Source organism: Schistocerca gregaria, chromosome X, assembly GCF_023897955.1.
Source record: "Schistocerca gregaria isolate iqSchGreg1 chromosome X, iqSchGreg1.2, whole genome shotgun sequence".
NCBI classification, from domain to species: Eukaryota; Metazoa; Arthropoda; class Insecta; order Orthoptera; family Acrididae; genus Schistocerca; species Schistocerca gregaria.
In genome coordinates, this window is record NC_064931.1 from 724196994 (window position 1) to 724222637 (window position 25644).

General features: G+C 38.4%; 1 protein-coding gene across 2 annotated transcripts in view; it reads left to right on the forward strand.

Annotated features, from left to right (window-relative positions):
• LOC126297739 (E3 ubiquitin-protein ligase HERC2) overlaps positions 1 to 25644 on the forward strand; it is a 752343-nt gene that overhangs the window by 337000 nt on the left and 389699 nt on the right. For both annotated transcript variants that reach the window (XM_049988889.1, XM_049988890.1), the window contains 5 exons: positions 2567 to 2765; positions 7012 to 7172; positions 12694 to 12900; positions 18147 to 18294; positions 18385 to 18587. In XM_049988889.1, the coding sequence (XP_049844846.1) occupies positions 2567 to 2765; positions 7012 to 7172; positions 12694 to 12900; positions 18147 to 18294; positions 18385 to 18587 (918 nt within the window). The remainder of the gene's footprint in view (positions 1 to 2566; positions 2766 to 7011; positions 7173 to 12693; positions 12901 to 18146; positions 18295 to 18384; positions 18588 to 25644) is intronic.

Consider the following 25644-nt stretch of genomic DNA (forward strand, 5'->3'; position numbering starts at 1 on the left):
AATCTCTGGTAAAATTGCAGAGTTGACAGAAAAATACTCGTAAGTCCCTAGCTCGAAAATATTACTAAATGTTCACTAGCAACTGTGTGAAAATTTTCTAAGTCCACAATGCAACAATATTTCCAAGTGTTCACTGGCAACACACATGAAAATTTTCTAAGTCCACAACTAGACTCTTAGAAAAAGCTCAATACTTTCACAAAGCGACTGACTCACTACCCTTCAAACTCACACAGAGACTGCTTGTGAATACTGCCTCAACGAGCCTGCTCAAGCCAAGATGGCGGCCGGGTATTTATATTCTCTCATAGGTCACATGAGCCAAATCAAGTATTTTTGCTTTATGAGCATGTAAACATATAAATCTGTTGATATATACAAGTATTATGTATGAAATCACTTCCAAATTTATCAGCTTTTCAATGTCAAAATTAGATTGTTAGTACACTCATTGGTTTTCACATAAATTATGCTTTAACATGAAAACATTACTTTTGTGATAATATTGTTAATGAATATAAACAACTAATCAAGAACCTATTTCTACTTTTCTAACTATTATTATTCTGTAGTGCTGCTGCTACTTGTATGATGTAAATTAATCTTTTGGCTAAATTTGCTGATTTTTCAGAACAGGATACACATTATGGCCTATAGGTAAAAACTTTTAATGTTTATCACAAGTTTGGTTTAATTCTCTGATAGATCTCTATAAGACCTATCCATTGGCACTTCATTTATGAAAATTGGTGTAGTTGTCACTGACTGACAATTTTTTAAAGTCCGTACAGTTTATAAGTTGTTTAACATAGAATAACTTGAAAACCATTCATTGCACTGAGGGTGCACTTTTACCCTCATACTCTCCATAATTTTCCCTTTTTTCTGTGGTACTGGCTTTCCAGTATCTTACTGGATTTACATTTTATTAGAATATACCAGATTTTCAGAATTTAACAAGTTTCTCTAGTCTGTCATGGCAGCCCTTTCCACCATTTTTCTCCTCAGTGGTTTTCCAGCATTGTGAAAAGTGACCACTTGCTTTCAAAGTGAGTTTTGACATCTGCTACACATCAGAATTTGTCATACATGGCGGCTGCTCCAATAGCAGAACTTAAAGAATGCCAACATGTAGCAGACGAACAAAGCTATTGCCACAGTGGGCGGCCATGCTCGTCCTTCACGTGACTCACTACTGCCCCCACTTCTGTCGAATGACAGCTCATACGGCAACAATTGTCATACAGAGTATGACCAACTTGGCACACTAGCTCACGTTCGCTCTTGAAATTTATGTGTCACCTTTCTAGGTCCTGGACTGTCATTGTGTGCGCTGTTCAGGAACTTCAAGACCCAGTAAAACAGTGTTTTAGAGTGGGACATAAATCTGAATTCTTGCCTTTCACAGACATTGCTTTTTCTTTGTAAACTATCTGGATGTGGCTCTCTCTTCAAGGCTTTGTATTCTATACTTTTATACCAAATATTTCTACATTTCTTGTCATAACATCGCCTTTGCCCAGTTGACCTCCATCCTAGTGCCATCAGCATGTCCACTTCTTCTTAAGATTGAGATAGATACCTATTACCAGCAAGAAAACTGACTGAAAATAAAATTGTATGTGTTATGTGTGTGTGTGTGTTATGCATTTGAGGAATAAATGACCTTTAGTCACTGCATAATTAGTTTATTTATTTATAGATTAATGCATGCTGATAAAACTGGAAAGTTTAGGAGAATTGATATTTCACTGAAAAAATACGGCAACCAGCCACTTTTTAATGCATTTTTATTTACGCCAATATGCATTTCGGGTTTGCACCCATCTTCAGCTGGAAAATTACATGGATCTTCAGTTACTACAGTAGTACAATCTTGACAGCAGTTTGGATGCTGCAGCAGGCATTCTCCTCTCCTTGTTTTTTCTTTGCTTTTCTTCTTTTTTGCAACAACACCAACACTTTTTATCGCGTATTTTACACAGGCGCACTGCGTTATCCGCCATGTTGTCGACAACTACTGTAGTAACTGAAGATCCATGTAATTTGCCAGCTGAAGATGGGTGCAAACCCGAAATGCATATTGGCGTAAATAAAAACGCATTAAAAAGTGGCTGGTTGCCGTATTTTTCAGTAAAATATCATTATCCACGGCCACGGAGCTCAACAGTCCAAATAAAATAGACAAATTGTTATTTAGAAGAATTGTCTACTGAATGGCACTAGTGTAAATATATTTTATTTACAAGATGACATTGTTGGAAGATTGATGTATAGAGTGCATTATCACTGGTGTAAAAAAAATTACAGTGTTCACATTATATTCATTCTGAGTGCATACAGATGTTTGTGTAGAAAATCTGAGATAAATTTGTGTTTATTTACACTGATATCCATCAAAGGAGTTTATTAAATCCTAGAAAGTTACATTAAAATACTATGTAAATGATCATTAAATTATGAGGAATTGGCATTTTCTCATATATCAGTGTCAGCAATGGATTTTTAATATTCACCAGTGTTGCAGAGTGTTTATTAAAGTGTATATTGTTTAATTATTCTACAGGATGGTCCTCCTCCAGGTGAAGGCCGAGTGATAGGAGAGCTTGGGGAAGATGGGTGGATTAGAGTTCAATGGGATAATGGGTCCACTAATTCTTATCGTATGGGAAAAGAAGGCAGATATGACCTGAAATTAGCAGACCCTCCAACACCAGTTGATACAGAAAGTGATACAGAAACAAGTGAAGATGCATGCAAAACAGGTGAGAGTGTTTTTGTTGAGAATCTGTTAACTGTGTGTCAAACCTGTACTGATTGAGGAAACTATGCATAATGTTTCACCCTTACAAAACTGTTTGGATGGTGCATTCAGGCAACAATGGAACACAGATTTTACAGCACATTATAAGGGTGCAAATATGCATAGTGGTAATTCGGGGTTGGTGATGTGCACTCTTACTGCTGAATTGAGATTGCAAAATTGAGTGTTTTTGCTTATAGAAATATATATAAGGCTGAGAACTGAACTGCAAATGACTAATTGTAAGTAATAATAGTTATAGGTAAGAGAAAATTGGGCTCTGTTTGCATTGGTGTGGTTGTGTATGTTGGAAATGTTCGGAAGGGGGGGGGGGGGGGGGGGGGGGCATCAGATGCCTGCTGGTGACACCAGAGCATTCAGGGGCTCAGAGTCGGCAGAGTAGTGTGGCATGCCATGAAGCTCCAGCCATGGCAAAGTTCTAAGTTCATGGGACTTGGTAACTAGGGAGACCTAGAGAAAACACAGAACCAAAATTGACTCCGGAGCATAATGATACTCTGTTCTTATTATTGGTTGTAACAAGTTATTGTCGATCTGAAGTTAAACTAATTTGTAATTGGAATAATAAACTCTTGTTTGTGAACCTACCTACACCTGTTACTACATAATAGTAGTCATGTCATAGGAAAAGTCTGGTCAAATGCCAGGTCCCTCCGAAATGAGTAAGAAGATCATGTCAACAAAGAGAGAATCCTTGCAATGTACACTCTTTGAGAGGTGTACGAGAGCCCATTTGGTCCCAACGGAATTCATACCATACTGTTGACCAGAACATTAGAAATAATGTATCATGTTAGTGAAGAAAGGATTATTTGATAAGTCCATCTTAACATGATAATTTCCAGCAACTCATCCTACATTTTGGCTGGTAGAAAAACATTGTGTAATATGTAGAGTGTGAAATGGTGAACGTTAAATGTGCTGCTGACATGGAGAAGACATGTATGTTTCTATTACAGAAAGCACATTTTGAACATTCTGCAATGTGAAATCCTTGGCCCAATTCATATTTCTTAAATAATCTACATGTGTAAAATGTCCTTTCTACTTGTGTAAACTTGTGACTTTATGCTGCATCACATATAACTATTTGTGCTTGAATCATGGCATGAAGAGGCAGCATCTATCACCATTGTTAAATATTTCAAAATAATAGATTTAGCCTTTCTACAAAACCTTCTATAACAATTAAAGTAGCTCAAGTTTACCTTAAACTCAGTCCCAGAGATACTGCAGAGAAGCTTGGCATTTAATCCAGGACATTGACATATACTCTGGTGACCAGGAACTTCACACTACCACCTTCCTCTCTTTCTGCTGACCATATGTAGGTCATAAAAAATTCTTCTTGCACTGAAATTCGAACTCACTACATCTGGTTCTGTGTTGAGTGTCGTCATATTAGCATGCACTACATTATCATATGGACATTAAATGAAACAATAAGTTTACTGTTACCAGTCAACTGGTAACAGTAAACTTATTGTTTCATGTAATGTCAATAACAGTCACGGTAAAGCCTAACCTAAAAATGTTCGCATTTAAAGTTATCATATGGACTTCGTAATGTTCTCAGAACCACCTTCTACTTGTTCAAACTTAGATCTTCTGTCCCATTATAACCTTTGCACCTTAATGGGAAGAAAATGCTTATAAAGTGGCATGCATACTCCATTGTATCAAGAAATGGATTCAGTAAGTTTGTGAGGAAGTGCACCTGCTAACACAGAGAAGACTTATATGATTTTATTCACAAGAAACACATTTTAAACCTTTTTGATACCCGTTATTTTAATGCAGTTGGTCCAGAAGATGTCCTTATTAATCACAAGTAATTGTTTTTTCCCTTTCAAGGTAATCAGTAGAATAGAACAACCCCTTTTGACTTTGTCTTTTTTGGTGCAGGGCCACAAGCTTACGCTTTCTGCTATGATTTCATTTTGCTTCAGGCATGAAGTACTGGAGCAGCACATGCACAAATGAGTTGGATTCTTCTTTAAACAATCTGGATGTTGTTGAAAGATTAGTTTTTACATTACTTTTAATGACTGACTATCCAGTACCATATAGCACACTTCATTCTTCTTTGGTTTGCAGTTTTTGGATGCCCTTCCGGTGGTTCCTTTTAAAGACAGTTACAGCTGTTGCATTTACCAAATTTACTTGATGTCAAATTTCAGGAAGAGAACTCCTTGCAGTTACGGAGGTGACTTTTTTGTGTCCATGTGGTTTGGCAGACAAGAAATTTTTATGTATATATGGTAGAACAAAGTCTATTTAATAAGAGAGAATATGTCTTGTCTGACATGTGTTTTAGTACATTATAAGAATTACTAACTGGACAAAGACGTCACTTCTTGGAAGAACAAATAAACGTTTGTAGTGTCTAAAGGCTGAAGGTCTTTAGGAAGAAAACAAACACTGCTAGCAATATTACTAACTAGTAAATACATTTTGCACTGTGACAGTCAAATTTTACAAGTTCTGACACAGTATGAGTTTAAGTCTCAGGAGGACAATTCCATTTTGAAGTCCCAGTATGATCAACCAAACACAGTCCACTAACTGGACTGTCATTGTTGTAATGGCTCGAAAGTGAGTTCCTGATTGATAGAATGCTACTGCACTCAGTGTTTGGTCCAGGAAGCCCACTCTATGTGGACTGCTCTACCTGACTGAAGCACCAGCCTACATACAGCCTGGATCCCAGGATACCGCAGGCACTATTTTCAGTCACTTGGCTCATGGAGGAGAATAGATACATAGGGCCAGTGACCTCTGTCGGCACATGGGATACTATCTGGTGGCTGGCAGATCATGGCCAAGTTGCACATATGTGTGGATAGGCAGGTCCCTATGAGTTATGCAATTGCTTCCCTCGGATGTAGTGGTGATTGCTGGCTGGGTAAGTGAAAAGCCTAAACACAGCAATGTCCTTGCATGTGGCAACTATATGGCTTTGTCACAGATCCAAATAGGTTTAGGCATACTATGGCATAAATGATTGGAATACAGATTAGCAACAATTCCCAATAATGTATTCATATAAATGGTACATTACTTGAGTATGAAGTTGATGCATGCCAATGTAGTTAAATGTTCAGCTGCACTGATCAATCTTTTAACACTGGTCTAGTCCTGCATTCAATGAATGATGACTGATTTAACTAGTATAATGTCCAGTTGGGCTCCTCTGAATAGCAGTGTAGATAAGGCCTGATGTTGTTTTGAGGCATGGTTGATACTGACAAACTAGCTTACGGAATGGACCTGTGCATCTGCTTATACCTGCTTTTGACAGATGCATGTCCAGCTGGGAACTGTTTGGGTTACATAAGGTGGAATCGTAGCACAAACTGTGTTGTGGACACCACCTATATTGTCTGACGATAACTGTGTTGTGCCTCTCTGGAGGCTGGCCTTGCCATGTGGCATTCTCTTTGTGTATGATTTTGGCCCGTATCTTTTGGTGGTCACAGCAACAGCATTGTTTGAATGCATTTCTTCTTGCTGTCTTCTCTTTCCTGTCATGGACTTTTATTCTAGATTTGGCAGTGTTAATGGTAAAGAGCTGCCAGATGCATTTCCTGTCCCCTAACCCCCACCCCCCTCTCCCCAGGACAGAATCTGTGTGCCCCATCTGTCTGCATTTCATATTATCCCCTATGAAACTGTGTATGCATTTTTGAGATGTTTGCAAATTATGTAATTGAAACAGGATGTGGGTACTAGCCTGGTATTCACTTAGTCAGATATGGGGAAACTGCCTAAAAACCACATCCAGGCAGGCCAGCACATTGGCCTTGGTCATTAATGCACCAGGTGGATTCAGTCTGTGGCCAGCATGACTCTTTGAATCCCAGAAGTGGCATGCTAACACATGTGACTATCTGGACTGGTGTTTGAATTCATTTAATATATGTTGAAAATGAAGGAGCTGACTGTTTAAATCTTCACCAATGTGGATAATTTTCCATTGTCTGTAAATGGTGCAAGACAGAGAATTTTAAGACAGGTAGGTATTTCATTTTATCAAATTACAGACACACACACACACACACACACACACACACACACACACACACACACACACACACACAGAGTTAGAATTAAAAAGTAGTAATTTTGACCTGCTCCTTTAAGTTGAAAAGAACTTTACATATAGTGTATAATTTTTCTTTTTCTAGTATTGAGGGTAACTGGCAAGGCAATACAACCAACAAGACTTTTGAAGCAAGCAACCATAACTCTGCTTAGAACAGTAGCAATATCTTGTGGAATTGAAGGAAATAATGTACAAGAATCTGCAACCAGAATACTGGCTTCTCTTTTGAGGGACATTGTATTGGTAAGGCTTCAGAATTATTATTTATTTCCTTGCATACAAATAGTAATGTACCTACTGGTGAGTAATATATTCTTAATTGATTGTTTATTTAGTCATTACAGTGAAACCCCTATTTTACTTTTTCGTGTGATCCAGACTTAAAAAGCGCAAAATTGAAGAAAATGCTGGATCGAGGAAAATGTTAAAGCCACCAAAAATATGAACAAAAACAACGTATGATTAAAAATCACAATGCTGTCCAATGCTTTGTATAAAATCTGTCTACGTGAAGGAAATGAAATGTACTATAAAATTAATTTGGATAATGAATTTTACTAGTTTTTAAAAAATCACAAATGTGTAACAGCAAATAAAAACTCATCAAAAATTGGAATTGGTATCTGGGTACAAGGTAATCGAGCTGTTTTCTGACATGATACGGCCACAAATTATACATTCGAAACATGCGTTTTTGAGAGATCGTCATTCGTGCTCCCTCCAAAATAATAATAATAATAAATGAACATGTTTAATTAAAGCAAAAACGTCACAACAGCTATGTGATTAAACCATAAGTATAAATGCAGACATCCTCTTAATGACGTACTTTGTCACCACTGCGGTTATTGTGTAATGCTTTTCTTATGAGCTCATCACCATTAAAGTGTTATTTTAAACTTGATGAGAGAAACAGAGATGCGAAAAAATGATTTAACTTCCCCAATTGATGTTATAAGCTTATTAGAACTTCGCTCAGTGAGTTTCTGCACACTGTGTGAAATGTAAATTTGGAAGAAAACTCAGGTGCTACAGTTTCACACGATGCCCTCTATCACTGCTGCCAATCTTTACGATCTATGGTGTGTGGTTTGTGCGGTGCAAAACATGAGTAGCGTTTGTTAAGATTGCAACTTATCGTGTCATATTCGAACACGAAAGTCTTTAAAATGTGCTAGCACAAAACCCTTGTTCCATTTCCATGTGGCATCTTTGTCATAGCACATCATCTGCATGAAAAGTATTTTTTCAGCACTTCACAAACTGCTACCACCCCTACCAGCACTCCCATTGCTGAAGGGCCACTCCCCCTCTCCACACATCCAGTAGGTGAGCTCATTTTACATGTGTTAGTGCGGTGCACTGACTATTGGGTGACATAACAAGTCCCCAGCCAATAAGAGTTCACTAGCCATAAATGGATGACATTTCCTCAATTATGATCAAGCATATTTTTCAAGACTCAATGTTTGAATTTAAAAGGTTGATGATTGATATTGTTCCTGAATACCCTACATCAGAAATACATGCAAAACGATGAGACTGAGTTATAAGTGGCACAAGAAAAGGTAGTGCCTGTTACCCTTCGTCGTGTATTGGCTCAGTCCAGAACACTTTGTGTCAACTGTCTTGTGGTTACATTATCGCTGCAGACTAGCAGTAGTTGTATCATAATTGCACAGTGAAGCTAAAAGTTGCAAGTTGTATTGACAACACTGCTCGTTGATTATATCAGCATTTCCTCTCTCACATCTCCACTTTCCACAATGGCCTAAAATATTCCCTTAACCCCCCATCACAACCTGTGGTGTGAACCATTTGTCTTTTGTGCCACTTATAACTCATTCAGTCACATCAAATGTCAGTAGTAAGAAAATGGGACGAAATCAAGCAAGACTTCAAGTAAGAACTTAGAATTGAGGTAAACCTTTCTTGGAAGAAATGCAAAATTGGGGAATTTTTAGCATTGATCTTATGGCTTTTTTACAGGGACTATGAATTTATGGTGTATAATCGTGAAAAGTGTAAATTGAATGTGTCAAATGCATTGAACTGTAGACAACTTTTTCAATAAGTAATTCCTTATATTGGAGTATTTATTAACCATCTATTATATTTCAGAATTTGCTATTAGCACACAGTTTGTACATTTAAATGAACCAAATGTGAATAGCAAATTGGATTTGAAAGAAAACTTCACAAGTCAATGTATTCCCTGAATGAGTAGAAGCAGTGAAACTGTAAATTTGAATGTAAAGGTGTTTTAAAGAGCTTAATATTAACATTTCTTGAGATTGAGAAGCTTATGTCCACAAATCAGCGTGGTTTTAGACAGCATCACTCATATGGAACTCAGCTTGCCCTTTTGTCACATGATATATTGTGACCTATGGATGGAGGGCAACATGCAGATTCCATATTTCTAGATTTCCAGAAAGCGTTTGGCATGGTGCCCCATTGCAGGCTGTTAACAAACGTACAAGCATATGTAATAAGTTCACAGATATGTGACTGGCTTGAAGACGTCTTAAATAATAGAACCCAGTATGTTGTGCTTGACAGTGAGTGTTCATCAGAGACAGGGATATTGTCAGGAGTGCCCCAGGGAAGTGTGATAGGACCACTGTTGTTTTCTATAAACATAAATGATTTGGCGGACAGGGTGGGCAGTAGTCTGTGGTTGTTTGCTGATGATGCCGTGGAGTATGGTAATGTGTCAAAGTTGAGTGACTGTAGAAAGATACAAGATGACTTAGACCAAATTTATAGTCAATGTGATGAATGGCAGTTAGCTCGAAGTGTGGAAAAATGTAAGTTAATGCATATGAGTAGTAAGAAAAAACCTTTAATCTTTGGTTACAGTATTACTAGTGTCCTGCTTGACACAGTCAAGTCGTTTAAATATCTGGGCGTAACATTGAAAAGCAAAGGAGACCACACATAGGATGCTGGTGCAACCTATTCTTGAGTACTGCTCAAGTGTTTGGGACCCATAGCAGGTTGGACTGAGTGAAGACATCGAAGCAGTTCAGAGGTGAGCTGCTAGATTTGTTACCAGTAAGTTCAAACAACACGTAAGTGTTGCTTGGAGAACTCAAATAGGAATCTCTGGAGGAAAAGCAACACTCTTTTTGAGAAACACTATCGAGAAAATTTAGAGAACTGCCATTTGAAGCTGACTGTCCTGAACGATTCTACTACTGACAATATACATTGTATGTAAGGTCAACAGGGATAAGATATGAGAAATTAGAACTCATACAGAGGCATACAGACAATTGTTTTTCTCTGAATCGTATGATGGTTTGTAGAGTATCTATGTAGATGTGAATGTAATATGTAAAGGAGAGCTTTTCATGAAGACACAAATGTAAATCTTGTGAAAACATCAGTGCTACCATCTGATGATGGACTGCACTTTGCATATGGCATGGGTATCTAGAGAGCACTCCATATGGCTGCAGTACACTTGAATATAGACAATGTGCTAAGATTATTAAACTGTGTTTATGAATTTTACTTCCGACAACAGTTACACATTGTGTTTTTTTCCATCACAGGAAGAATGATACCACACTGACTGCTATGAATAATTTTATGTTTCCTGATGTTGATCATTTTGTTCAAAAGTTATGTCTAATAACGCAGTATTGTATCAGCAGATCTTGGGGGTTCATAAATGTGACCTTTTCACGAACAGAATATCCAGTTTTCTGCCACAGACAAAATGTGGGGATGCCCACTTGTATGAAGTTTGAGTGGTGTGGGTTTCTGGTATCATCCCATTAATGTCCTTGATGGTAACAAATACGTCTATTGTCTAAACATCATATATTCAGCCACGGTGATTCGGGAGTTCTCTGAAGTATGCTTCATTCACAGAAATATTTGTTGTCTCACTTACTGTATGGGGAATAACCAAGAAATGTATTGAAACAAGCATGATCTTCAAGATAACTATAACTGTCACTGCCAAGCACAAAAAATATATTATTTTGATATCTGTAAATAATTTAGGACTGGAGGCAAGAAACCATCAAATAGTAGAGGCATCATCTTTGAGTACACCTGTATTTATCAGCAAACATTGCTACAGTTAGAAAAAAACTAGGCACAAAATTATTACGTTAAATTCAAAATTAACTGAATCCTGAAAAAAATCAGATTTTAACCTCTGATACAAATTTGAGAACTGATCTTACAGGTGCATGAAACACAATACACCAAACAAATGTACATGTGGTACTTCATGAATGGAAATAATGTAACATTGGACAAAGTGCATACCTTGAAATGTTGGCACAGGGAACAAAAGAGGTGCCTATATTCCCATTATATCAAACTGAAAAAGATTGTTTTGGTTGAACACACAAGTCAATATCAAAAGTAGAGTTGTCGAAATAATTGTCCTAATGTACTGCAAACTACTAGTTGCACGGGAAACTCAGAATTTTGCTGTAACAAACAGAATACTTGTCCTAGTGCTATAGAAAATGGTTACAGAGCTAAATATCTTCAGTGTTGGATGAATGTGGTTGGAATAACTTGCAGTAATGTTTCATATCCTCACCAAGTTTTGTGGTAGGAAAAGGTTAAAGAAATTCAGAATAATTCTGACAAATTTATATGAAAAGGTGGTACAAACATTTTTTCTTCTTTTTCTATCCACCTTGCAATAGCATTGCGATATCAGCAGTGATGTGGAAGGTGATGGAGACTTGTCCGAAATGACAGGCATCCCATTTGCCCTCAGTACAGCTGGCCTATCTTGTAGGAACTCAGCTGTGAGGATGTTTCGATGGCTCTTCACTTTGAATTATTTGTCAAGTGTGAGTTGCATAGTGTGGTTAATTTTGTTATGCAGAGGGCTATAATGCAGTTGAAGTCCACAATAAAGTGGGTTCATTATATAGGTACAAGTATGTGTGTGAGGATGTGGTGTGAGAATAGTGTAATAAATTATAGAAGACGAAACAGATATGCATACAAAAGGTGGACAATTTACGACCTCGGTAATGACTGACTGGAAATTTGTGAGAAAGGAGTTTGCACTATTGTTACAAAGACTCATAGATACCATAAACATTGTGTATGGTTGATATCCACAATGTTGACTGGCAACTGCAAGGCAAAGTGAATGTGATTGAGGTTAACACGCAGCTGTGTTATGAGGAGGAAGGCAAAAATTTTGTGAACGAAGTTGTGACAGGTGTAGAAATATTGATTTATTTCAACAACTCATAATGGAAACGGCATTTACAACAGTGACACTGTGCCAGTTCCCAAACAAGTGTAAAAAATTCAAATAAATATTCAGAATCAAAATAATTATGGGTGCTGTCCACACTACAGGTGGATGTGTCTCGTACTGTGTTCTGACGGATGTGCCCTTACATTTTAAGCTTCCCCAAGGAAGGGGCTATTAGTTCCCAAAGTTATCGCAGTGTCTTGTATTTTAAATGTACTTATTGTCAGTACTGAAATTTTGCCTCCTGAATGTAAGTAATGTTCTGCAATTTCGTCTCAGATCTTTCTAGTTTTCTCATGTGGAGTTTCCTTTTGCTACAACTGACTGATCATATAAGGTGTCATTCCAGAAAGTGCTAGACACACATTTGGAAAAATTTGTAGGCTTAATAGAATTACTCTTTGTTTTGCTGGAGAATAATTATAGTTCATATTACTGTACATGTCTTCATGTTGTTCCCAGAACTTGTAAACAATAATTCATGTTTCTTATTAAAGTATACCTCTGTTTATACAGCTTGGCAACAGAATGTCAGAGACACCAACGCAGCCTCAGCTCCTCGCTGTCACCCATTACTCAGAATGGGCATCATTGGGTTTCGTTCGTGCTATTGCAGTGTCGAATTCCATGTGCTTAGCTCTCAGCTCACCACCTTGGATAAGCCTTCTGCTGTCCATAGCAGGAGCACAGGACAGAAGCATCACCGTGACTTTGCATAAACAGGTCAGTTTAATTCCTTCCTGTTATAGTAACTTAGTGACTAGCATTTGGGTTAGTCATTGTCTCCTACTTCATTGGATTAAATTTATAACTGCAAATGGTCAACCAATTCAGTGAATGCTCATGTAAATAAAGTTTGATTTGAAAAGTGAATGGAAACCTGATTGTTGAAGTTGATACAATGCTAATTGGGAGTGTATATGTGAGACAAGTTCAGCACGTGCTTGATTGTAGTTTTTCATAGAATGTAAGTAACTGTTGAGAGAATATCCATGATTATGTATAAATATGACAGTGGGAAATGCAGAATGCAATTATAAAAATCTTTATGTGAATAGATTACTACTCACCAAATAGAAGACAGTTATATAGAAACAGACAATTACCAGCTGAGCCTTTGGTGAATGTCCTCCTTCATAGAGGTAACTCTACTCCACTCTAGCTTTGTGGAGCATGGAAGAAATATAGAAGAAAAGGTATAGGATGTGTAGGAGTGTGTACAACAGAGGAAAGTGTTGGCAGTAGCCAGCATCCAGCTGCACCACTTGCAGCAACCTTCATACTGCATTTTTTCTTAGTTAATTTGCTATGTGCTTTTGCAGGGAAGAGAAAAATAATCAGTTTTTGTCTATCTGGTATCCAGTACTGAGTAAGACACAACAGTGGTTAAGACCCCAGATTAACATTCAGAACGATGATGATTCAAATATTTGTTCAGCATGCAGATCTAGGCTTTCTGTGATTTCCCTGAATCACTTTAAGCAAATGCCATGCTGACTCCTGTTAAGTAGACATGCCCAATTTATCTGCTAATGCTTTCCCAATCTGAGTTTGTGGTCCAGTTCTAATAACTTTGTAGTCAACATGTTAACCCATAATCTTCCTTTTCTGTTTTCTGTGGCCAGCAGGTCATTTTAATTTCTTGACTTGTTCGTGTGTATTAAGTTCACCCACCTTAGTTACTCTTATTTTGTGGAATAGATGTTCTGAGCATAATTCATTACATTTTCCTTGTGTTTGATAGCTTGGCCTATTCATTATTTTATGTATTTCAAATGCCCATCAGATCTTAGTACTGTATAAATACTCGGCTGGCTTTAGCCATAGTTAGCTCCTTTTAGTGCTCATTTCTACTAAGTGCCAGTTCTTTATATTCGTACACCAGACTAAGCATCTTTAGAAATTTTACTTGTTTCACATACTTAGTTAAAATGCACAAAAAAATTGAAGGGTCAGTTTTTTGAAACCCCTTAATTTTCTCTCATTATGATGCAAAAATTCAAAATTTATTTCAGAGGTGCCTATGACCTTCCTCTGTAATGGTGCAATAGCGTGGCCCCTGCACCGTGACCCTTGGGCTCAGCGACACGCCACTTGGACATGTCACACCATCTCACAACTCCCCTTACCCACATCTCACCCTTTCTCACAATGCTTCCACAACAGAGGTCAGAACTGTGATATCCAGCATTAAAACGACACAGTTTTGTTATGGGTGGCCAAGGGAAACATTTTGGATGCACCATTGCTCAGAATCAACATGAAAAGGCCTCAAGAGTTGTCATAAAAAGCATGAATGAAACCAGCCGTTCTCTTGGGGCACTCATTTTCACACATTTTGCAGTCAAATATGACAGTTTGCATAATGATATGCAACTGGACAAAGTCCTATAATTGCTCTCAGTTATTAATTTTAGTAATATGCAAATGGTACTTTAAACAAACATCTGGTTGGAACTAGAAATGAGTAGCAGTGAAATCTTAAGTTCACAATGGATATACATAATCCACAAAAAAGAAAATAGAGCACTAGCATTATTAAGAAACTATGTCTCATACATTACTAGTGCACAACTGTTTTTGATCTTCAACTGTGTTTTTATATTGTGATAATTTTCATGATAATTGATCAACTCTTTGGCACTGGCTGAGCAGTTTACTAGAGGAGTGTTCTTGGGTTCCAGAAGAAGGCAAAAAATGCTAGATCTCCTGCAAGGTGTTACAGATAACAGCATGCAGAAAAGTTTTGTTTAGTGGAAAGAACCAATGTAGACATGTGGACTCAAATAGGTCTTACTTTGGAGGCAACCACTACTAATTGAGCACATATCATAACTACACAAAGTTCTAACCTCTCTCTCTCTCTCTCTCTCTCTCTCTCTCTCTCTCTCTCTCTCTCACACACACACACACACACACACACACACACCACCTGATGTATGGCATGAGCAGAAGACAATGTCTGCAGTAAACTGCCCATCTGCTAGCACTGATTTGATTCATTTTGATACTAGCAAAGAATAGTTGTTAAGTGTATTAAGTCTAGTGAATAGAATGAAGTAATGCAGTTTCCTGAGACATCAGTTCGCACTATGTGGTTCATGCTGGAAGTCAATTACCTAGGTTGCACTGGAATATTCTTGTACAAATGAAGTCTGTGAGGCCATGGCCAGTGGAGAACAGTAAGTTGCTCAAAGTTGGACTGAAGAGGGTGGTGAGCTAGAGGATGGCAGAAATGAGGTTCAACAAAGTGACATCTCAAGGACAGTTTAGACGAGGTCAGTGGAAGTGGTAGCTCAAGGACACATGGACACAGTATTGAAATACTCCTCATTGGCTCAGCTATGTGAGCTCCGATTGATGAGCTGCTAGGTGCAGCCAGTGTAAGCCTGGAGTGTGCACTGGCTGTAGATCGGTCAGGTGACCGCCTAAATACTCACTCAGCAGAAGGATACTGGTGGAGACAAGTGACTCACGTAAGCGATGTAGTGCCACTATGGCAGCATCATTTGTGATGAGGCTGGTACCACAGGGTACCGTGGTGACTGCAGGAAGTTCAACTGAAAACAACTTGGCATCTGTCTGTTTATGCAGCATGTTTTCATTTGACCTCCAGAGGAAGAAATACACAAGGTCCATTGGCGAGGACATGGGCTGCAACACTCCTCACTGGAATGTGATTTTTCTTGTCTTCTGATGTTGTTGTAAGTTCAACGTCTTCTATGGTTTTGCAGACCGTTGTGCGGGTACGACGATACCTCCTGTAGGGCATGTTGGTGGCGTTTAATGCAGTTGCCTGAGCAGCAGCAAGACACAGACTGAGTGTAGCGTGAGAGCACACTCACTTATATAGTGTGGGAAAACTTTGACCTCAGATAAGGACTTAGAGTTTTTGCAGTGGCCAGCGGAACGTTATCCCGGACATGCACACTAGCCTCTAACAACTTGGCATCTGTCTGTTTATGCAGCATGTTTTCATTGGACCTCTAGAGGAAGTATTGTTAGCAGCCCAGAACTGTGGCAACCTGCGGTACACAATTGTATTGATGGTAGCCAGGAAACACAGCAGTTTAAAGTTTAATAACAAAATAAATTTAACCATTTGGAACCCACTGATTAAATTCTGAATATTTGGAAAAATTCTAAGGAATTGTGATTTTATAGAAAAAGAGATCACTTACAGAAACTTTATTCAACAAATCCTTGACTATTGTTTATCAGTGTGGGTCCTTTCCAAGGTTGCGATTGTATGGTCCTCTCTTATTCTTGTACAGGATGATCATACAAAAATGGCTTACATATCGTGATTCAGCGTTTAATGATAGAAGGCCTATGCTTACAGTCTTATAACCAGCATCACTATTCACAGGGCAAAGTTGTGCTCAACATTCCATAAGAAGACTGGGTGACTTGTGATCCAGCAGAAGATGTCATTTGAGCCAACACATTGATTAATAACTAACTGCTATTAGTACATATTCATGCAGAAGACATGATCAGAGCGAAATCAGATACTTGATCTTCCTCGTAGTCATCTCAGGGTCTCTAGCAATTGCACGTGAAAGGCAAAATTCCCAGGTTCAAGTCTGGTGCAGCACACGGTTTTAATCTGCCAGAAAGTTTCAAAATTAATAATGCATACAGTGTATTCTTACAGCATAGTAGGATATTCCCATTACTCATTTCTCACTTAATGGGAAAGATAGGTTTTGAGTGGATCCCTCCAGGATCACCTAAACATGATATGAAATTACAGTATTAAACTGCAACAGGCCATTACCTAGCTTCAGTATTGTGTTCATGAATGTTTAATTTAATTCACAAAACATAATGGACAAGATTAACCAATTATGTGTAGTATGTTAAGTTTTGTAATAGGTTTTGTGATGCACAGAGGCAAACAGTTTTCAAAAGTCAATAGGTTTTAGATGCTGATGCTATAACTAAATAAGAGAAACACAGCTTGGTCAGAAGTAAGCCCTGATTAACTCAATATGAACAGTTGTTTTTCCCATTATCACAGCAGTAACTGGAAAAAAATGTGAAGTTTATTTGTTGAAGTTCATTGTTTTCCACATGGGTGCAAAAATCACATGTTCTTCAAACCGGTACAAGGTACATACTTGAAACTTTAAGATAATATCTTAGTGTTCATAGGTTAATAATGAATATTGTGTGTCACATGTTCATGGAAAACCATGAATAAATTTGTCTTAAAGTTATGTGTGAGGTTTTCACTCTAGAGGTTATGAAAAATATGATTACTGGAGAAATAACTATAATTTTTTGGAACAACTGAGAAATAAATGCAAAATTGTCTTTGTAGATTGATGAAGTATTCCGAGACCCAGAGTAAATGCAATCACCAAGAAAGTATTGTGTGAGGTCAACTAACATATTCGAGGTGCTTTGGTATTGTGATTCATTAACTGTGTGTAAACGTACAACAAATAACAGCTATGCAAGATTATCAAGAAATCTATTTCATTTTTATAATAAACTTTGCTTTAGCTGTGGACCTAATGACAGTGGCATCTACATTGTGCATTGTCCCAGTTGTGTGTCACAACAAATTCAAGGACTGTAAGAAAAGCACAACATTTAGAATGTTATAGTATCTACTCTCAAGACATGCCTGTGTGTCATTTGTGGCTGTTCCTTAAAACAATGATGCCTGATTACAAACCTCAAAAGTATGTAGTTTAGAGCCTAGCAACAAGAGCTGTAAGCTTTTTTGAAGAAATTTGTCCAGGGATATTATAGAAAGTGGTTGCAATGCGATGTTAATATACATACCAGTGCTTAATTACAGCCATGATAGTAGAAAAAAGGGAAACAGCAGGTGTGTGTTCAGTAATATAGAGATATTTTGCTGATATTGAATAAACTGTAATGAGTGATTAATGGAGACTTTCAGAGAACTAAATTTTAATAAATGCTGCTAAGTGGGACTTCATGTTTGTCTGCAGATCCTAGCCTTAAGAACACTTCAAGCTGTATTACCTGCATGGGATACCACAATTCCACAGAAAAAAGCAGCAGTACTTGACAAATTATTCCGCCTGTTGGGTTCTACTGCTCTTCTGTGTCCAAAAGATCCTGTTCTTCAGGACATTGGTATGTACTGTAATATTCTGAAGCAGTATTTATTGTAGTTTTCTTCATGTATTTTTGACGGGAGATAAGTGAAATGTTAAATGTTTCTAGAGTCTGGACGTGGGACCCAACAAACCAAAATAAGAGTTCCATTGACTGCATCTTATTCAAGCACAGTTGCTGAAGAGTGCATATTACTACTTCGTATTTTGCATGGTCTGCCACAGTGGAATCAGTCAGTGAACAACATGCTTTTGAACAAGTTGACAATTGCAGGGGAGATGCTTACAGAAGGCACACTTTTCCATTATCAGGTAAGTATTAATTTTTGCCAAGCAGCTTTGATGGTTCGTACGCATATTTCACTTAAAGCAGTGTAGTGAATAATATCAATGAATTGTTTGCTGAAAATGAGAACATCAATTCCAATTTTCAGACACATGAGTTGATTAGTGATTGACAGTGTGTCTGCATAAAGTTCATTCCAGACATCCTTTTGCAATAACTGGCTGACATACATGTGCCAAAGCAGAAGCAAAGGGCAACATGAAATAACCTTTCATACTAATCTGGATTGGAAAACTTTTCCATGGTCAGATTATCACAAGGGGTGCTCTGTGCTTCAGAATGATTCCTTCAGCAAGAATGTTGCAATTTATGAAGCTTTGGCATTCAGCACTGCTTTGGTGACCGTGAAGCAAGTGATGTAGTCACTGCAGACTATGATTCATAAGTTCCCATTTTATGACTTCATGACCCTCAAGAGTTCGATTGCAATTCTGTGAAATGGCACTGCTGCAGGTGGAATGGGTACCGAATGCTCCAGATGTAATTATGGCCTGTGCTTCCATTGTTGGCATTCCTTGAAGTGGCTGACATATTGTCTAAGGGATTGGTAGAGGCGTGATCAGTGAAACCCGCATCTGATTATGTCTCGACTCTTCACGGATCCCAGGTGACCAGATGTTGGAGCATTGTGGAAATATTTTAGGATGACTGGCCTCAAATGAACTGGAATGATGAGCAACCATTACCACCCCTTCAGATCATAGTTCCTCTTATAAAATGCTCCGTTTATTAATGAGACTCCTCCTTAGGTTGGTTCCTCATTCTTCAAGGCTTCTAAGGTTTTTAGCAATGCTGGATCTTCCCACTGTTCAATTATTTAATGCACAGATGATTGAGATATCATTGATGATGCTGTTTTCCACCAAAGGATTCTCTGAAGGGCATTCCATGTCTTTGTGTTTATGCCTGTTTTTGTATGATGGATTCCTGAAACCCAGTGCCCATCTGAGCATTCAAACTGACAGATCCTTCAGGCTAGTCAGCCAACGTAGAGAATTGTGATACAAGTCAACAAAGGTGGCCCAGTCAACTGCAATACATTGTTTCTTGGTTGTAATAGTTCTTCTTAGGCTTGGAGTAATGTGGAATTATAAGCTGTTACCTCTCTTGGACCTTCCTGAGTTTGTATTAGAACAAACCCTTCTCAAAACCACTAATGCCAATGTCAAGTTGTGTCTTGATGTTATCATCATACAATGTTAAAACTGGTGAAGATGTTAGCACCTCCTTGAGGACAAGGAATGATCTTCCTTGTGTCATGTTCCAGAAAAAATTGGTGTTTCCTTGCAGTAGCTCTTGCAAGGGCTGTACCGTGGTACAGAACTTCTTTATAAATCACTAGTAGTACAAGCACAGTCTGAGAAAACTTCTCACATCACAAATGTGCTGTGGAGTCAGAAAATCCATGACTGGTTTTATTTTATCGGGATCAGGTTGGACTTCATCACCACTCACTAGAGGCACTTTTTAGGATTCAAGAGGACACCGTTCAGTCTGAACACACATCAAAACAAATCCAGGTGTCTTAGATGTTCTTCAAATGTCCTTGCAAAAATAATAGTATCATCCAGACAGCAAAGACAAATCATCCATTTTAGGTGCCAAAGCAGGCTGTCCATCATACATTCGACTGTGGCTGGAACATTACGTGGTCCAAATGGGTAAACTTTGAGTTCATAGAGGCTTCCAGGAGTTATGAAGGTAGTGTTTTCTCAGTCAGCCTCATCACTCTCAATTTTTCAGTATCATGTCTGCATGTCCAGAGTTGAGAAATACTTTGCACCTTTCAAGCAGTCCAGGGTTTCATTAATGCTCAGCAATGGATTGACATATTTTTCATGACATTCCTCAGTTAACGTAGAAATGCCATGTGTCATCCTCCTTCATCAGAAGGACCACTGGAGAGGATCTCTCAGAAGGTTCAGTGATGTCATCTTACAGCATCTTCTCCACTTCCTTGTGAATTATCTGTTGTTAAGCCAGCAACAAACTGTAGGAGCACTAATTGGAGGATGATCCCCACTGTTGGTCCAATGTTTTATCATGGGGCATTTGGGCTGTCTTTTCTCTATGCTGTATTTGAAAGCCTCTGAAAAGTGCAGAATGCCTATTACTCATCAAAGATATTCCTCTATCAGGCTGTATGATATTGGGAATTTGATAATCGAGTAGCTTCCTCCCCTGCATTGTCTGTAATGGTAGTGGAGCAAGATTTTTCATCGATGACACTTAGCTGCCTTTCTGGGACTGGTTTGACTGTCTCTGCACACAAACCTTTAGGGATGAATTGTGGCTACTCAGTACATATAGTGATCCAGAGTTCTCCTTGACCATGTACAATGCTTATGATTGTCCATGGATTTAGATTTCTTTTGTGAATCTGAGTAGCTTTTTGCAGATGACAAAAGCTTCACAGTTTAACTGTTCTTCTCAGTTGACGGATGGATCTCATCGTGTTGATGGTGGCAGAATAATTATGTCTTCAATGGCAAACAACTGTCTAGAGCCCTCTGGAACTCTGATCATCCACAGTCTATAATGTCTACAAGAAGTCCTGTGTGAGAATTATGCCATGTACACATTCTATTACAACAGCAGATTCAAAGGGATGTGTTGTGTCATTGATAGGTAATCTTGCAATACATGTTCCTGTTGGCTGGCTATATTTCCCATTTGTGACCTTCAGTACAATCGCCCTCATATCACAGAACATGATCTTCTTTATGTGGTGGTGATAAGCATTCAATGTTACAGATAAAGAAGCCCCTGAGTCAGCTAGCTGGTTGGCCATTGTTGACGATGTGATGAGATTCCTGTTATCTCGGTAACTGTTGTACTTGAGGGATTTTCACCTGTGGTTGTCTCACCTCCGTAGATGGTCACCTCATTTAGTTTTCCTGTATTTGACAGCTAGGTGATTGGCTAGTACCTCTTTACGGCAATGGGGAATGGCTACAGCATGTTGGGATGTGAACTCACCCAGGGTAGGGTGATGAGCTTTCTCACACAGGTTGACTATACTCGTCTGCAGTTGACTGGCATGACTGTTGTGACGGTTGGTGTCTTGCAGCATAATGGTCTTTAAACACTAGTCTTCTTTCTCTGCAGTAGTGAACAATGTGTCCAGGGCATCCACAGTGAAAACAGACTGACATGTTGTCCTTCTTCCCCCAAATGTCCATTCTTCTGCAGGGCATTTTACTTGGTGAAGTATTTGGATGAACGTGTGTTGGCGGATGTTGAGTTGTAGTTTGATAGTGACGGCATAAGTCCAAGTTGGCTGAGTTGATTCTTAGTGGCATGTTCAACTTGTGGTGGAGATTGGTGCCAAAGATTGGTACACCTCTTCTTCAACATTCCCTATTACCTTTCTCCTCGGGCACGGGTGTTTGTGTTGTCCTAATAATTTCATCATCATTCATGAAAGTGGCGCGATTGGGCTGAGAAAAGGTTGGGAATTTGTATGGGCGCTTATAACCGTGCAGTTGAGTGTCCCGCAAACCAATCATCATCTGTTCTTGGCGTAAGTTAGTTTAAGTTAGATTAAGTAGTGTGTAGGCCTAGGGACCGATGACCTCAGCAGTTTGGTCCTGCAGGAACTTACCACAAATTTAAAAATACCTATTACCTCCTGATGTATGGGGTTGACCTTCATGGCCACGCTGTACTTTGTGTAGTCGGTCTGACAATTGTGGCTGCCATGAAAAGCTGTACCTCTTCTCTTACAACACAGCATATGAAAGAAGCTAGATGATGGTCTTCCACAAACTGCCATAGGTACCACATTTGGTAGTCAATCATGACTGTTTTGTCTGACTCTTTTTCTGTCACATTCTTCTGTTGTTGTGTCATCCTTTACCAGAAGAGCTTGGCACACGTCTTCTGCAACTCTTTTCAACAAATCTTAGATTTTTTCAGCTTCTGTCATATTCAGGTTCACAATTTTGTAAAAGACAAAAACATTCTGCATGTACGATTGTGTCATTCCACCATGATGATGGGCCGTGTTCTTGAGTTGTTCGTCTACTAAGCAGACTTGGTATTTATTGTCACCAAATGTTTACTTCAGTTTGAACTGGAAGTAGTCCCAGCTAAAGAGCTTCTCTTTATTGTTATTGAACCATTGCTGGGCTATGCTGCCCAAGTAAAACTATACATTTACCATACACATCATGTCATCCAATCTGTTGTATCTGGCAACTTGGTCAAATCCTTTCAACCATTTGTTTGGGCCATGTCCAGCTTCTCCAGAAAATACTGATGGATGCCTGATGTGTTGCCAACTTACTGCTGTGTCTGAATCCATCTGTCTCCTGAATATACAGATCTTGGGAATGATGCACTCCTTTTCTTCCAGTTCCTGTCTGTGTACGTAAAAGCTTCTGTGTTGCTTAATTGGGGCCACAGTGATTCAGATGTTTTGGAAGTACTTGGTGTCTCCATCAAACAATATCACATTGAAACCACAATCAAGTCCAAATCCGAAGCAGCGTCATCAGTGTAGTACAACACTTAGAACAGAAAAGACGTTTACTACTTGACACCAGTGAACAGCCTGAACAGAACTGATCTCCTTGACAGAGAGTGCAGATATTTATTCAAACATAGAATATTCTAGAATGTTGGTATTTACACAAACTACAGATATTTCATAATGTACAGACAACACAAGCATAAGGTATTTCAAAAATTTTCCAGAACTGATAAATGCTAAATAACAAATAGTTGCTGGTGGGTGGGTTTGAACTGGTGACCTGCAGCATGTCATCCAAGGACACTAATCACTATGCTACACTACACGCACCACAGCTCATGGCTATATTAAAACAAAAATATGTGATTAAAGGTGTTAAGTTTTCTGGCTGTGTGAATGTGATAATTGAGAAGACTTACAATGAATTGGCAGGCCCCACATTGATGTATCTTTGCAATCATTCAGTAAATATATTTTTTCACACACATGAATAATATTGAGCAGTATTCATTGTCTATGAGAAACTCAGAAACAACTAAATTACACGCAATAGGCTTCTCACATGAAATTGGCCCTTAATGCTTAAGCAAGTATAGGGATTGGTCACAAGGGTTTTCCATAAGTGATCTCTTGTATAGTTGTGCTACACTTTCCTTTAAATTTCCCATTAAACTGTAGTTGGCCATTTGCTTTCCTTACAACTGACATGATGTGTTCATTCCATTTCATGTTGTTTCAAAAGTGGTTATTTAATTAATCTGACTCAGTGCAGCAGTGAACCATTAATACTGTATTAAAACATTTGTCCTACCCATCTGCATTACCGTGTTATCTGTACTTGAAACAATCAGTTTGACCTTGTCATCAGTGGGATATTAAACTTTCATCTTCCATTATTCTTTCTAGTCAGAATATAAATTAAAAGGAGGCATTCTGAAATTGACACATTGTAAACACTGTGAGTCTGTGTTCCAGAGGAGCTGGATGTGTATCACAGAGCCACAGTGTATTTGGCATTGCAATGGAACCACTGCTTTCTGTGTGACTGACTGGAATGGTGCCTTCCGTGAAAAAACCCTGCTTAACATGCCATTGTTTGTCATTTTATGTTTAAAGTTATTTGTTCTTTCAATGACGCTGAACTTTCTTCTGAAATTTGAGCTAATACACCAATAATGACAACGTATGGTATTATGTATCTGTGTTGCAAGCATCTCTTGCTGCTCTATCATTTTTCTCAGCTCCCTGTATTGCTGTCTGATCTCGCACTCTGCAAAATGACACTTTCTTCTCCACCCATCGTGATGTAAGAAGGGTATCTTGTGTCTTATATTACTTTTGTGTGCTGGGTTCATTTATGAAATGGGTTGAAGGGCAACGCAATCAGTCAAATCATGTGGTACATTGTGTTAGGATTCAATAAAGCCATGTGTTGAAGAATGTAAATTTTCTGTGAATCTTAAAAATACTATCAAAGAAGATATAATGAGCTACTGACAGTCTCTGCTTAAGATTACATTTTTCTGCTCTTTAGGAGAGTTGTATACTTCATGATGAACATTTGAAAAATCAGACTCCTGCCATTCACAGGCAGCACACTAAAAATTACACTATCCTTGTGTGCCTCATGGGCTGACTCCACTGGATTAACTTATTTCAAGTATTAATCACATCATGTAGCTTCTGAAAGAGTAGGAAACCATGATCTTAGTAACATTGTGCAGCTGTGGTTAAATCAAACTCTTCACTATACCCCAGTGTTGCTAGTTCATCATCTCTGTGAAGCTTGGAAAGTATGTTTGGAAACAGTTGAAAACCTGAAACTTATTCTCAGTCTGCGAAGTGTGCGTTGATTATGGGATACTTGGTGGCACAGTACCTGCAAAAGATGCAGATATGAGTTTGTATCCCTATCAAATCCACAATTTGAACTTGCCATGTGTTTATTGTCTCCCTTGGTTATAGTCATCAGTGTAAATTATTGTAAGGTATCTATGACCATCCTAGAATATGTAAGAAGTTGCTGAATATAAAATCATTAATAATTCAAACTTCGTCAAATTTCAGAAACAGCCTGAGTTTTAATGCCAACCAGACTAGACATTTACCCCAGCACTATGTTTAAAAAATTCTAGTGTACCACATATAGCCAAGGGAGTTTTTTCGTTACTCATATTTCTAATGGTCTCGTTACCTTTCTCCCTCTTGTTGATGAATGTGATCTCTGGTGTAGGACATCCAGAATGTCTAAATGATGAAGTCTGTGGTGTAGCTGGATCGTAAATTATTGCCACAACATGAGAAAGTTCCACAGGTCATTACAGCAAGTTCTCTAGCTTTAACAAAAAAGCTAGGAAATAAAAAGGAAGAAAGGAAGACTGGAGTTTAGTATCCCATCAATGATGAGGACATTAGAGAAAGGGCACAAGCTTGAATTATGAAAAGATTGAGAAGGAAATTAGTCATGCCCTTATCAAAGGAACCATCCCTACATTTGCCTCGAGCTATTAGGGAAATCACAGAAAACCTAAATTTGATGATTGAATGGG